The 16,193-nt window shown below is 32.7% G+C and overlaps 1 protein-coding gene across 3 annotated transcripts in view; it reads right to left on the bottom strand.

Annotated features, from left to right (window-relative positions):
• Window positions 1–3,083: 3,083 nt before the first annotated feature.
• Window positions 3,084–16,193, bottom strand: part of LOC149783003 (uncharacterized) — a 29,388-nt gene continuing 16,278 nt past the window's right edge. For all 3 annotated transcript variants that reach the window (XM_089934570.1, XM_089934572.1, XM_089934571.1), the window contains exon 2: window positions 3,084–7,411. In XM_089934570.1, coding sequence (XP_089790696.1) covers window positions 6,299–7,411 — 1,113 coding nt within the window. In that variant the 3' untranslated portion in view covers window positions 3,084–6,298. The remainder of the gene's footprint in view (window positions 7,412–16,193) is intronic.

Raw genomic sequence — 16,193 nt, 5'->3', positions numbered from 1 at the left:
TATATATGCTCATTTCTAATGTATTCGCCAAGTGCCATCTAATTCTTGGAACTACACGTGTCTTCATGTTTTCTTTCAACATACCTTTTGCAAGTGTTGCTGTAACAGGTGGGTGATCCGATATGGAGAAATCACTTCTGTCGTTTACTCTGAGACTTTTTACACCACCTCTGATTAGTTCAGGTATTAGTATATAATCAAGTGTGGATGTCCGTGCCATGTCTTTTGATTTATACGTGATGTAATTGTTCATTAGGTTTTATCACTGACGTAGCAGCTTTGTTTCTCTGTTCTATTCTTTTCCTGAGAGCAAGGTCTCTTCTGGATGGATTTTTACACACAAGATCTGCATTCATGTCTCTTATTAGTATACATATATTTTAATAAAGTATCGATCATGAACATCACAAACATTTTCACAAAATATGTCATATGCACCATCAGTTCAGGTTGTCAAGGGAAAGTAAGTTGTAATCAAAATTATAGGTTCCAACTCACTCACTAAGACTTTCACCGCCATAATATTTGGTAAATCAGATAGTAAGGTGCTTACCTTGCATAGCGATGATCTATAAAATACGGCAACCCTGCTACTATCTCTACAGCATTGTGGTATGTGTTTAGTAGGAAGTGGTACTACTTTAAAATCGTCATGTAATTTATCTAAATACGTTATATTTTCTGCCAATTTTGGATAATAACAAATATATCTGTGTCTGGTAACAATTCAATTAGTTTCTGCATGCTAGACATTATACCGTGTACATTCTAGGTTGAAATGATGAGAATAATTACAATTATGACGCAATTACCAGTCATATGACTATGTTCATTAATACTACATGTTATATTTTTCATGCGTTTCATTAGATGGGTATCCTTCTCATCACTTTCTGCTTGATATCTATTCCCTAATTTTATTCCAGAACTCCAAAATGATTCGTTGTTCATCATCAGTTCAAAATCTTTGCCCATTACATTTAGTCGATATATATATATATATATATATATATATATATATATATATATATATATATATATATATATATATATATATATATATATATACAATTTCCTCCTTAAAATGGATTGTAACAGCTGTCCTTACTACATCAAAATTCTTTTATGATTTGACATTGGACAACATTGGACAACAGAATACGTCTTGTATTTCGTTTCCTACTACTGGTTCTAAAACATCCGATTCTATATCCCTTTGATTGGGTCTGGTATTTATAGTCTCAATATGTATCTTTCTTTTTCTGTCTCTCCTCATTATTCGGGAGCATTCTTCGATCTTCTGGTGATTTGATGTGCCCTTTTTGGGCTTTATTCGTGCTATTTTTATTTATTTTTATGCTTGTTCTTTCTTTATAATTTAAGCTCTTTGGCTTATTTTCAGTTGCGTTTTTAGATGTTACTTATGTTTGCTGATTTTGACTCACATTTGCTACTATGTTAATCCGATCATTCCGCTAAAGTGGCTGGACTTCTTTCAATATTAACATTGCGGGACCATTTCCAGACGTATTTGCTGTAAGAGCTTTATCAGGCTCTTTGTGTATCTCTTTCTGTCCATGTGATACATGTTCTTGATCAGTTGATGGAGAGGTGCCATACCTACTCTCTTTTTCACGCCGATGGCTCATGGTTTTCTTTCAGTTGCAAGACTACGTTTCTTCCACTTCCTTTGTTAGATTGATTGTATAAAGACATGTGTCTTGTACAAATTATGTCTAACTTTCCCTCAATACAGTTTATCCTTTCCATGATCACATCTAGATGTTGATGTACATGTGAAGTTGATCCTTGTAACTCGTTTCCCAGGGTTGTCATTGTTGAAATCTGGATATACATTCCACTGTTATCATTCACTTGTTTTTCCTCTTTTAATTTCAGTTGTTCTGTTTGAGTAGCTTCTTCAAATTTCTTCATTCCCCCCCATTAAACCTGACTTTAATGTTAATAATAATAATAATAATATATTTTTAGTCATAATACTGTGAATATAACACATATTTATTCTCAACTCCTTTCTTTATTTGATTTAATTATTTAAAGAGAGAGAGATATTTTCCCAAGATTCCTTGAATTAATATTATTACGAAGGATATTTAGTATGTGTTGGGGGTGGGGTGGGGTTTGGGCGGGGGTTAAAATAAAAGTAATAAATTATTCAAGAACAATGAATCGACATATATGGTTTGTACAATGTTGCAGCCGCATTCCTGGAATCAGGCAAACCTTTCTTGTTCAGCAAAAATAATATCGGACTTTCCTTTGAACTTCTCGTGTTTTGAAAATACATTCTGTGTTGTTAGGTAAATAACTGTGTTAGTGATCATTACGTAATTCCCGTTTTCCCTCATCTGTTTCATTTGTAAAGGTAGGAGTTACAATTGTGACTATGTTTATTAGCGACTATTACCTATCTCCATTATGTTTGCAAGGTTGTCAAAAGTTAATGATCATCGCATGAATCTCCTTTCCATCATCAATTTTGTTTGTAAGGATAAACGTTGGATGACAAAAGTATGTGTTAGTAATCGTCTCATTGTTCATTCTTTCCTCATCTGATTGTATATGTGCGTGTTGGACCGTAATGATGTGCGTTAGTGACCATTACCTATTCTCCACCTTCCCACATCTGTATGGATGGCGGTTGGTTAGTAGAGATGTGTGTTAGTGACAATCACATGACTCCTCTTTCCTTTATGTGTTTGTTTGTATGTGTCGGTATTTGCCTTTGAGAAGGTGTATTAGTTACCATTATCCCTAATTTTCTTCATCTATTTGTTTTTACTTGTGGATATTGAATTGTAAAAGATATATTGTTCGCCTTTATCCGTCTTTCCAGACAGTTTGTTCACAACCTATTCAAATGTCTGTAGATGGGTCTAACGTACCCTAATATGGAGTTTCGACAGTGATTACATTTATTTGTGTATTAAAACATTATAAGAGACCCTACCGCCCCACTCTTTCTCTCTTTGTGTTTGTGTTGTATATGTACGATGATGTGTTTGTATAAGGTATATGTATATCACACGATTTATACATAATTAACACCACCAACACGTAGAATGTGTGACCGGTTTCGCTTTATTGCTTCATCAGACTAAATTCAAACTGAATTCAATATCATTGCTTATGTCATTATATATATATATATATATATATATATATATATATATATATATATATATATATATATATATATATATATATATATTCTGTTTCTAAGTGATCAATGACGTAAGCAATATGACTTCAAAAAGATGATGTCATAGCTTACATTTGTAACATAATTGTCTTATTCTTCAACGAATAATTGATATGGAACTGTGCATATACAACACAGATTACTGATATTTTAATTCCTAAAAATACATAAAACTGGATCTTAAAGATACATATATCTCTACTGGTAACTATCTCGCAAACAGTTTTATTAATATTTTTATTAAGTATAACACACACACACACACACACACACACACATATATATATATATATATATATATATATATATATATATATATATATATATATATATATATATATATATATATATATATATATATATATATACATGCAAAAATAATATATGATATCTTTACGAATGTTCAATATTTCATCTGAACTTAATTTATATAATAAATACTTATGGTGTGCATAATATTTATACTCAGGTATTTTATTAATAATTAATCATAATATATCGAGAATTAATTTTGAAATGCCCTTTCATTTTTTAAAAAATAGTAAATTTATTTTTATGATATTAGTTTATACTTTCACTAGTTAAGTTATTCTGTAAATAAGAACAATATAAAAATATTTTGAACTAATTAACTAATTCTAAACAGGGGACATAATTAAAAAAATTGATTAATGAATGTCATACAGTGTTTTGGAATTTAGACCTTTTGGATATATCGTATTAAGACGGTGAATCCAATAGGTTTCCTTTAGCAGACGTTCCATATAAGAACCAGTTATAACAATAGGTTGGAAGGATAAATCTTGCAAAGTATAGGAACTCTTGTTAAAATGTGCGGCAACATGAGATGAAAATGATTGATAGATATCATTTTTATATCTGATCTATGTTGGTTCATACGTTGAGGTATTTGTTGACTGGTTTGTCCAATATACTGGATGCCACATTTTTTGCATGTGATCAAATAAATAACATTTGATGTTGCACAATTAGTATCACAACGCATATTAAAAGTTTCTTTCGTCTTCGGAGATAGTTCGTATTACCTAATTGAACAAAGTTATTGTCAAGCACAAGTTTTATCAAATCACAAACATATTCTTTTGATAGTTTACATGTATATTTGTTTTCTTCAAGATAATATTTACACGCTTCGATACCATCATTGTGTGGTATATTCGTGCAGAGTGAAATCACATCAAGTGTAACAAGGAATGCATTTTCAGTTAGTTTCGGTAAAGATTTCAATTTGGTAATGAAATCAAAAGTATCTTTGACATATGAAGGTAATAATTTCATCAGTGGTTGAAAAATATGATCAATATATTGCGATATATTATTTGTAATTGAGTTACATGGAGAAATAATGGGTTTTCCTGGATATCCTAAAGGTAGTGACTTATTAACCGTTTTATGTATTTTGGGTAAAATATAAAACTGAGGTGTGCGTACTTTATTTCGGAAGATATCTAGTTCCTCATATATGGAGCAGTTGTGTATAGAGATTTCATTGATACATTTGCTTCTCTTTTCTTTAGTTACTTCAGAAGGATAATAGGAAAGTTTTGTTTAATATACTTCATCATTTAATTTTCTTTCTACTTCTTTAATATAATTCCTCCTTCCTCCTTACTCATTATTACTATGGTGCTAGATGTATCAGCTTTTTTAATAATAATACTTTCGTCTTTTGATAAGGTACGTAACGAATTTAGTTCTTTATTAGATATGTTTGTAAAATGTTTTCTTGTAGGACTGCTATTTAAAATTTCTTGTTTAGTTGCTTCAATATAAAAATCGAAGGTGTAAATGATGGTTCTTTTTTTTATTGAAAAAAGGCTTATTTTGTAGGTGAAAACTACTTTCATATTGTGAATATGTACATGATTGTGAGAAAAATTCTTTTAATTTTAATGATCTTATGTATTTGAAAAACGCTTCTGCTAAATTAATATTATCATGCACTTTGGTTCTTGGACAATATAATAATCCCTTACGCAGAAGAATGTAATCACTATTAGTTAGAATTATATATATATATATATATATATATATATATATATATATATATATATATATATATATATATATATATATATATATATATATATATATTCTTTTCCTGTACGTATGATTGGATATGGGTGTATAAATAAAAAATAAATAAAAAAGCAAAATATAGCAAGTCTAAGAATATGAGCTACTCCCTCACTTTCCCTTTGTATGAGAGATGGTATATTGGATTGTAAGTTCAGGCATGTGAGCTAGACATTGTTCTATTACTATATGGTCCATAATAATATTCTTAGCCCTGGTCCTATTAATACCCATACATCATTGTACCGCCCAAAACCCAATGTTAAATTCTCATTAAACCACACAGCACCCAAGACTATTCAATTTATATACATCCCTATAAAACCTCGACTCTTTTGATATAAATTTCAAACACATTCGCATGTTAATCCACATATGGACCCAACCCAACCCAGCCATGTTAAATTCCCACAGGGTTCCCAAAACATCGAGCCGGTTTAAAAGTGGATTTCCTACAGGTCCCTATGACGTCTTCTAATATTAAATAGCTACATGACCCTATTGTGAAATACACACAGATTGTTCAGTGTCGAACTTTTCCACATATCATTAATTTTCACAGAGCCCCATTGTTTCACACATAAAAGATTAAACTATACGCTGACCCCTATACCTAACACTATACTGATTTGTACAACAAATAATATCTTGAAGAAGTCATTAAGATCTAATCTCAGCTGTTGCTTGAAACAGTTACTGTTTATGTTCGTAAAATTGTAACAAACATTTTTCATACAAATGAAGACAATATTAGTCAAATTGGTTAAATTCTAGCTTAAACGTTTATGCGTTGAATTTATACTGCAATTTAGGCTCTTGTGAACTCTCATCAGCCTTTCATTTAATGTGTGGTTTCAAAAAGTTTTTGTGAACACATCATACATTATTAGTTCTTATAACAAACAACACGCATATTATATATTTCCAATCTAGATGTTTAAGAAATTTTGAATGATGTACATGATGTTTTGTAAAACATTATCTATCGCAATACTTTGGAAACTTAGTCCTCTTGTGAAGGATAGTGATATTTCCTTTGATGTCAGTATAGTATTCAGTACATGTAGTGTAACCAGATTCATATTTAATATTTTTCATAACCTCATGGAGTAATTGTTTATTGTGCTCTTTGTCTGTATGTTTGCTGCTTTCAAAGTTTCCAGCTGATGTAGTTTGATGAACCGCAAGAATAGTATTTGTTGCATCTATCACTAAAACGTTATTCCTACGCGCATATGCTACGAGGTAATTATCATATCCCTTCCGCCCAATTATCACATCCTTGATATCCTTCCACGGAAAAGATGGCGTTGCTACAAAATAATCCTCACCAAATGCCGGAAATAGTTCACCTTTGGTTTTTGCCATGAATGTTACGTTCTGCAACGTGCTAAATTGCTTAGTATTGGTTACATTTACGTTAGTCCGCCGACCTACAATCAATGTAGGGATTTTACTGACGTTTGATGACTGCAGTAAGTACTTTAATGTGTTTATCAAACCATCTGTAAAAAGAATATCTGAATTTGCAAAAGCATAAAATTGAGAATTAAAATTAGCCATAGCGTCTAAATACATATATTTTAATACAGGGACGTCTCCCGCATTTGCCACCCGTACGGGCATAACGTGCAAACCATGATTGTTACACACAATACCTGTCTTGGAATCATTTGTAAAAACAACTAGCCTTACTTCAGGTTTAAGTAACAACCAGTTTCTTATGGTATTATTATGTACTAATATTTTTTCTTCACTTTCGTACCAGGATGAAAATAATGTTAACAAATTTGGAGAACTCTTAGTTTCCGGTACAAAGTTAGGTTCCTGAGGGGCACTTGTAACCGATTGCTTTCTCCTGATATGAATAATTTCCCTGTGCACAGACTTCACATACTTTTCCAAAGTCTGATCCTCTACTATTTCGATCTCTTCAAGTTGTTCTCTTGATGTAATCAAGATCGCAGAAGATTTCATGTTCTGTACAATTTTGCTCGAAAGTAACACATATGCAAATACAAAACATCCAGTACACCAGAGTAACAATTTTGCCATAGCGTTCTTCTTCATATGGCAGAACGTTCGCTGCATCTGAAAGAGAAAGAACATTAGTATGTATTTCCAACTGATTTTTTGGCATAGCATGGCGATTGCCAATAATCGCATAAAAGACATTCCATGACATGATGGCTAACATAATTACTAAGCGGGATTTAACTTTTAACATATTCACATTTTTCATCTACCTGATTTGATGGTCAATAGGTCTCTAAGAGCCCAGTGGGTCACCCATGCAGTTTGTGCAATATAACGGATATAAATTTAAAATAAATATAACTTCAAATCATCGTCTGTATTTCATGATATAGTTTAAAGCCTTCTGTTAATTTTTGTGATTTTTTAAAGTTTAATATAAAAAAAACCCAAGATTCCTTCGACGGGATTGATGCTCTCATGGGAGAAAAGAATTTTCAGGAATTTAAGTAAAGACCATTTCTTCCTTTCGAGTGTTGAAACCATCTCTTATATTCTTCAGTAATATCAAGATTTTCAAATTAGCTTATGTATTATACATATTGTATGCCAGAATGGCACACTTTTCATTAGGACAAAGTGGGCCTCATTAGAAGTCGTTTGATGAAAACCCCGTGTCATAACGATCACCCGTTCATGCTGAGTAATTCACAAGACTGTTAAGACAGTCGTCATGGCAGCCATTTTGGATGTACGACTGGCACCATTTTCGTTCAGGGCCAATTAAGTATCATATGAAGTCTGTTTGTGAAGATTCCAAGTTGATATTACCATCCAAGATGACTAATATGGCGTCAATATTGGACGTCAGACCAGCACTATTTCCATTTGAGACCAACTAGATGCCATAAGAAATCTTTTAGTGAAAACCCCATGTTGATATAAACATCTATTCACGTGAGTAATGATGACAAGTTTTGGCGGCCATACTGGATGCCCGAACAACACCATTTTCATTTATGACTAACTAGACCGAGTGCGTTAACGGACGGATGGACGACGGACAACATACTGTTTCGTTAGCTCGTCTGGTTTATGACATTTAGAGCTAAATAAAAAACACGATTAAAATTTTAACAAAGTTATGCTAAGCAGAGGACAGAGCGTTCCCTGTTTTGGGGAAATGGTGAGCTTTGGCGATGCCAGGAATCCACGACCAGAAGTTTCCGATCGATCAAAACATTAAAAAGATAACAAACATGTCATACAAGCAGTTGAGGTGCCTCACAAAAACTGCAAAAATATTCGTATATGGGTGGGTGGGGGTGGGATTTGGGTTCCGATTTTGAGAATAATTTACATTGTTTTAGCATTTATAACCAGACTTTTTGAATGCATAAGTAAGAACGCGATGGTAGATGATAAATAACAATGAATCAAATTATGTCAGTAAAACATGTCACTTTGTTACACTTTATATGACTCACAGTACTAATTATATGGAAGACTGGTAACCAGTATAGAAATTAATAAAATACAGCACATATTGGTTTGGCTGACCATGATTGGTTGATAATGAAAAGTAAACTTTTAGTAAAAATAATCTTTTGAAAGCTTATAATATTTGTAACTGACAACAACTGAGACAATATTTTATGAAAGAATTTCAGTCCTTTTACTGACCTGACTTAGGAAGACTCATTTCTGAAACTGGCACACCTAATTCTTTAGGTGCGGAATCGAGAAAACATGTTTGAAACACGCATAAATCAAACAAATGCAGCGGGACTAATGGTTTTCTTCACACATAAGCTTGCATTAACTATGAGACTATACTGATTGAAATAGGTTTTGATCACGAGCATCCACAAACTGAATTTTTAATATCATGGCGATCCCATGGATTTACAATGGGAGTTAATTAGTACCTGGAGTCCTTCGGACGGTGAACCTTATACATAGGAGGGTATATGACAGAAGACTGCATAGATTAACAACATGTTCTCAAACAGACGATTGTAGTTTGTTATACATTGTTCTTATCCACCTATTTGCATATATCTGGACATGTGCGAATTTGCATTCTTATGTGTTAGTAAATTTGAATGTGTTTTGAGGTCTTTAATATATGTATAAAAATTATATAATTTTAGAAAGTATATTTTTGAGGGTCACACATGATAACCATTATGAGAGATCGGATTTGTATATATAACTCTTGCGAGCCAAACGGAAATTAACCATTACACATAGGTTTACGTTATGAACCACTTGAAAGCTAAACGGGAAATTCTATGTTACACTTAGATGATATTATTGGTCATACGGGAAATCTTTTGTAAAACTTATCCATAGGTTATCCATGATATTATGTAGACAAAATTGCATGGGGACAGAAATGTATACGGTCCGAATACTGTCTGAACACCCCCTATTATCTAAAGAAAAGGGTATGAGTGTTTATAGACACACTATTATTACATACATACAAACATACTATCCAACGAAAAGATTAGGAGTTTTTATACATACAAACATACTGCTACATAAGGGCAAGAGTGTTTATGGACGCATTATACCTAAACGAAGATAGTGGGAACGTTATCTGGACTTCTGTTAAATGTAATGTTAATATATATAGATATATATTCCAATTTTCATCCTAATATCAGCTTAGTGATTACAATCCATCGCACATCCCTATTACCCAGCATCCGAGTTTTGCTATGCAATCCAACACAAACCCCTACTATTCAATTAGAAAGGATACGAGTGTGTACAAACCAGATTTACATACACAGTATCACACAAGCGTAGGAGTGTTTATATACATATCGTATCCATTAACCATTGTGGAGATGTTATAGAGGTATATGGGAAATGTTAACACGTTTTATTGCAATACAATACACATCCCTAATATCTAACTAAAATGGTAGAAGTGTTTATACACACATTAATCTTACAAACACATTATACTTACAAACAGGTACTATCACTTAGGAGGGGAATGATGTAAAATAAGGGGGTGGGGATGGATGAAATATTCTCACACACAATCAAATTTGGATTTTATGTCCCGCTGTGGAAAATCTAATGCTAAAATGTTTAGGCTTACTATTCATCACCCAACACTATGCAATCATCACCCAGTGTGTACTGACAAATACTACACATATTCTATCCAACGCAACGTGTTTTGTGACCGACATCCAATCATCTACTATCCAATACCCCAATATACCATCACTATGCTGTGTGTACTGACCAGTACCCAACATATATTATCCAACATGTTATGTGTAGTGATCACCTTAAATCATCTAGTATCCAACATCCCACATTATTCCATCAACAACCCGCCACATTATAACATAAACAGCCGTGTGAAATGACCAATACCTCACATACTATCCAACACGACGTATGTTGTGGCTAATACCCAGTAATCTATTATCGAACACAGTACATTATACATCATAACGGCGTATTTATGGACGAATATCCCATATATAATATCCAACACGCCGTATGTAGTGCCCATTACCCCACATACGCTATCCAGCATACTGCATGTAGTGATCGACATCCAGTCATCTACTATCCAACACTCAACATTCACTGTAGAGACCAACACCCAGTCATATCCAACTCTGCACACATTATATCATCAACATACCGTATATAGTGACCGGTACCCCATCTATACTGATTGACTCATTGAATTAACGAGATTTTCGCTCTTTCTAGCATGTATCTCCGTTTTGTGCATGCACATCATGCTTATTAATTGCTTTGAGGGAACGGAAGAAAAGCCACATCTCCCAGGCTTTTATGTGTTCAAGGAACACTTATTAATTTGGCCATCAGGTCGTGGGTTTAACTAGTCCCTAATGACCTGAATGTAGGGCCGTCGTGAGTGGGATTGGGCCCAGCACACACTCATTACTCTTGAAGTTGCTATGTTTGGTAAGTCTATATGAGTGGGATTCGACCCAGCACACACTCATATAATTATTCTGTCCAACTATACTGTCCAACTTGGTCTATCTGGCAGAAGCACGGACGTGGGGGAAAATGCCCATCATTATCGGTACGCGGACGGAAATGAAAATACCGTATTTTAAGAAACACCGAAAGAGAGAATTTGAACAAAACATGTATGCAGAATTCGTTTAAAAAACCATGACGATAAAATTGTTTCAAATTCAACATGTTTAATAACAAAAGAAACTTCTCTACAGGAATACAAACGGACATATGTTAAACATGAATATAAATACAAGGTTGACAACGTTGTGAAGTCAGACTCGACTGCCAATGATCTAAGGCATTATCATTATGTCACCTCTTTTACGAACATAAGAAAATGATTATAATGATCACAAAACCATTTTTTAAATTTTGTTTTCATTCCTAGAGTACTTACAATCAAAACAAATCACTAAATGTTCGGAGTGAAATCCAAGACTGCGTTGATGAAGAAAATACACACAATATTGTCCAAACTCACACTGGATCTGATCTTTGTAATCCCACATCATTGAAGTAAGCAGATATAACATTTCGTCTCATAAATCGACAATGTCGTCTTCCAGAAATGATAATCAATAGGAATAAAAATATTTCACACTGTGCTTGTTGGGAAGGTAAACAGGTACCCAGTGAACGATGGCTATCTTTTGTATTGATGACATAGTCTTGAACGTCTTTAAGTTTTTGATGTGAATAGTTCATCTTTAGCACCACCACATGATTCCAAAAAGCTGTATACGAATGGTGCGTTAAGGGTAATGAAGTTCCCAGGTATTCCTTCTTTTCTTTTTTGCACATTACATTATTAATTCACACATGCCTTTTTCCTGGAAAATATCGGTCAAGTAAGTCATTGAAAAATATGCAGTGTCTTTACTCTGTTGCAAGAGAACCTCGATGCGTTCATCACCAGAGAAGTTAATGGAGGTAAGGAATAGTCACTCTTTCTTTATACACATTCCTAAAATCTTTTCTGAGATGAGAATTCAGACCTCTTCCTGGTACTCTTCCAACTTTTCATCTGACATCATCATTAAACGTTTGTTTATAATTAGCATGATCAATTTTACATAAATTACGACGGTCTCTTTTCATTTCGATGATTCTTTTAGCCATTGCATTAGCAAACTTAAAAACAAAATGTTGTTCTTGTTCTGGTCATCTTGTTTGGTTGAAGACATCCAGTGTGTCAGGTTTTCATTCAACAGAAGTACCCAGATGTGTATTCTTAGCTTCCTTTCCGTACGTGAAGAGGTTTTCCAGGAAAGCTCGGTAATGGTAGGTATTGATGTTCCTCTCCACTAGTTTGTTATTCAATTACAAGTTTACTTCTGCTTTGAGAACTCTGCCTTTCAGGTACAAGTGACTGTTATTTAGAATCAATATATATTCGACTTACGTTTTTATTTCAACTCGATATGTGCCCGGTGGTAAAAAATGACATGGGTTCTACCCAGCAGGATTTTTGCATCGTCATCGTGTGATTGGACGGCAAACAGATCGATTTTTGACTTGGAACATTCACAATAATCTCATCGTTTCTTCCTTCTTTTCCAGTTAGTAATCAAAATCATCCAATTCTCTGACAGATTTTCTTATTCTATTCTTCGTCGTTTTCAGGTCGTATTGATGAGGTCAGAACAGTTTCCGTAAACATACTTTTACATTATCACGCATGAGTGGTAATTATAATGGAGCAATTTCGTTTTTATTTCATCTGGCGTTCATTTAAGCAGTGTTGCTTTTCCAAGTGACCTAAGCGGACGTGGAAAGGGCTGTATATGTACCTGTCTTTCACAATATACTTGTAGGTATGTAAACACTACTACCACTCTTATTTTTCTTAATAAGTACAAAATTTAACCATTTTCAATCTCTAACAGAAAATTTTACTTTCTCAGTCTTTGATTTAGCACAACAAAAAGTTTTATTCAAAGCAATATCAGCACCCTAAAAATTAAAGTCAAAATTGAAAAAGAAAATTTAGAAAATTAAATTTGAAAGTGAAAATCAACAAACTGAAAACGAAATTAGAAAATGAAAATTGAAATATTGAAAATTGGCTATGAAAACAATGAGAATGAAAATTGAAAAACAAATATCAGAAAATGATAAAATGAAAATGAGAATTTTTAATAGAAAACTAAGATCCGAGTTTGAAAATAAAAATTTAAAAATGATAATTTGGAAATATATATTTAAAAAGCTTAAATTTAATAATGTAAATTTAAAATGAAAGAAAAAAAAAAAATTAAAAATCAAAATGAAAAATGAAAAAATGCAAATGAAAACGAAGAATTAAATTTAAAGAAATGAAATTAAAAATGAAAAGAGGAAAATGAAAGTGAAGCTTTATATGAAAATTTAAACAATTTGAAAAATGAAAATGAAACTAGACAAAAGTTTTAAAATGTGAAAAGTGGAATATCAAATTTGCAAATGATTATGGGATTGATAGAAGCTAACGATGTAACTGGTCAGTAGATAGATGAGTGTTAGACATTCCAAACGGTGTATTGGCTAGCTATGTAGTTTCAAGACTAAATGTTCCGTTAGAGGGCACTGAAACCCATAATAATAAGTCGATGACCATTTTTAGCATTTTATTTCACGGTAGGAGTCATCGTGACCCGAAACGAAAAATCATAGCTTCAGTGATAAATTGATCCAGACGTCTCATTTAGTGCATACTAAATGAAATCATGATTTTCGCAAATCACTTTCCATGCACTAGACTTTTCCCATATCCATTCTTTATATATTTACCTCTACCTTCATCCCCTCCAAGCTTTGGATACTTGCACTGTTGCCAATGTATCTAGTTTAAAACTTTCGAAATAATAGATATTTTTTTAAAACTAGTAATAAATATTTTATTACAAGTCAGACGCAACATTTATATTTTCATGAACAATATAAAATCTGTTTATCAGCGGAAAATGCCTAAGCTAGAGCTTTGTGGGTAACATGTTCGTACGATAAACAAAATTGTTTCACGTGTGTGAGGTTTGAAAAGTTACCTTTTACATTCTCTACGACATATACGCTTTAACATTGATATCTTAATGCTATAAAAAAGTTGATTAGTTTAAAATGTTCAGCTGATCTGAACAAATTCCTGTAAATAGACAATTTCAAGGATCACATTCAGAATCTACCTCCTGAGTTACTATATATTTACTTGCTTAGGCTCTCATAAATAGTAACAAGAAAATGTGAAGACAACAAGCTTTGTCAAATTTAACAAGTAATTTATTTCCCAAGAAAAACAAGGTAGAAATGAGGAAAAGAACTTTACGGTTTTAAGAATCAAATCCAAAAATAATCCGAAAATAATCCAAGAATTCAAAATTAAAAGTCCTAGTAATAAAATGTTCTAATAAATTTGAGTACGAGTCCCGACGAAAATCCAAAATGGAATGGGATGACGTATACTGTAACCAGTATAGTACTGATGTGTCTACAGTTCTTCGTTTGAACCACAAGAAAGAATATTCCAGTTTTGAATTCCGAATAAAATTTCAATAAACGTCTTTGTCCAAGAATTCTTTATGAGCACTTAAATATTCACAGGGAAAAAAATTAATCTCTTAGAATCCAAATAATTTGAAGAAAAATTAATGCATTAAACTCCAACTGGTCACAACAGAAAAACACCTTGATATCTAGGTATTTAAAAGCCCAACTGAGATTGTTTCTCAAAACATCGGTATTAAACCCGACTGCTGCGCAATTCCGGTAAAACCAGAATTTCGAAATACATGTAAAACGTCACGTACACCCAGTAGAGCCTCGATTCCACCCTAAAATCCCACACAAGGAATAAATAAAATAAAAATAAAAAAGAAGTTGTTTACTTCAACTGTTACTAATTTTGAATCAAGGTCAGGAACTAGGTCAGCATAAAGATACAGAGTTCTGTTTTAGGTATTTACGGAAAAAAAACCAGTCAGATCAAACTAATTTCTGGAAAATGTCAAATTCCAGTAAACAAAATTATACTACTATAACATGTAATCGAATATTTAAAACTAACAATAAATTAAATGAAATCAAATTTAAATTAAATCAAATATACACAACACTTCCACCATCAAGAAAAAGAAAGATCTATATGATAAAGCTTTCGTTTTACCATAGAGTAATTATTTCTATACACGGGAAAGTGCATCTGTTGTTAAATTATCTTTTCCTTTGATGTGCCTGATGTCAAGATTATATTCCTGTAGTCTTTGATTTTTATTTTTCGTCTTGCCGATGAAAGTAAGGGTGCTGTGGTCACTAAATACAACAATCTAGAAAGGATCTGAACTAAGGTGAACCTCAAAATGTTGTAATGCCAATATCAAAGCCAAATATTCCTTCGTGATTGTTGAATAATTTCTTTGGTGCGTATTTAATTTCTTGGAAAAATAGAAGACTGAATGATCAACACCACTTTCGTCTTCTTGAATCATTACTGTTTCAACCCCAACATCACTTGCATCAACAGACAGTTTAAATTATTGGCTGAAATTTTGAGTTGTAAGAAGTAGCGCGCTTTTAAGTATGGCGTTTAACTTATCAAAATCCTCCTGACATTTTTCAGTCCAAAGAAACCTGTTTTTCTTGCTCAATAAATTTTGTCAGGGGTTCAGAAATTGTGAAAATATTGGAACAAAATTTCCAGTAGTATCCAGCCATACCTAAAAATCGCATCAGGATCTAGGTCAGCATAAAGATATAACGTTCTACTTTTAGGTGTTTACGAAAAAACAGTCAGGTCAAACTAATGTCTGGAAAATTCAAAATCCAGTAAACAAACTTATATTTTAAGTACGAATAAGATATTACAACACAATTTGACTACTACAAAAAATTAAAA

Source organism: Sinohyriopsis cumingii, chromosome 15 (genome assembly GCF_028554795.1).
Source record: "Sinohyriopsis cumingii isolate HCF-2022 chromosome 15, ASM2855479v2, whole genome shotgun sequence".
In the NCBI taxonomy this organism is placed as follows: Eukaryota; Metazoa; Mollusca; class Bivalvia; order Unionida; family Unionidae; genus Sinohyriopsis; species Sinohyriopsis cumingii.
This window is presented reverse-complemented; position numbering and strand designations above follow the sequence as displayed.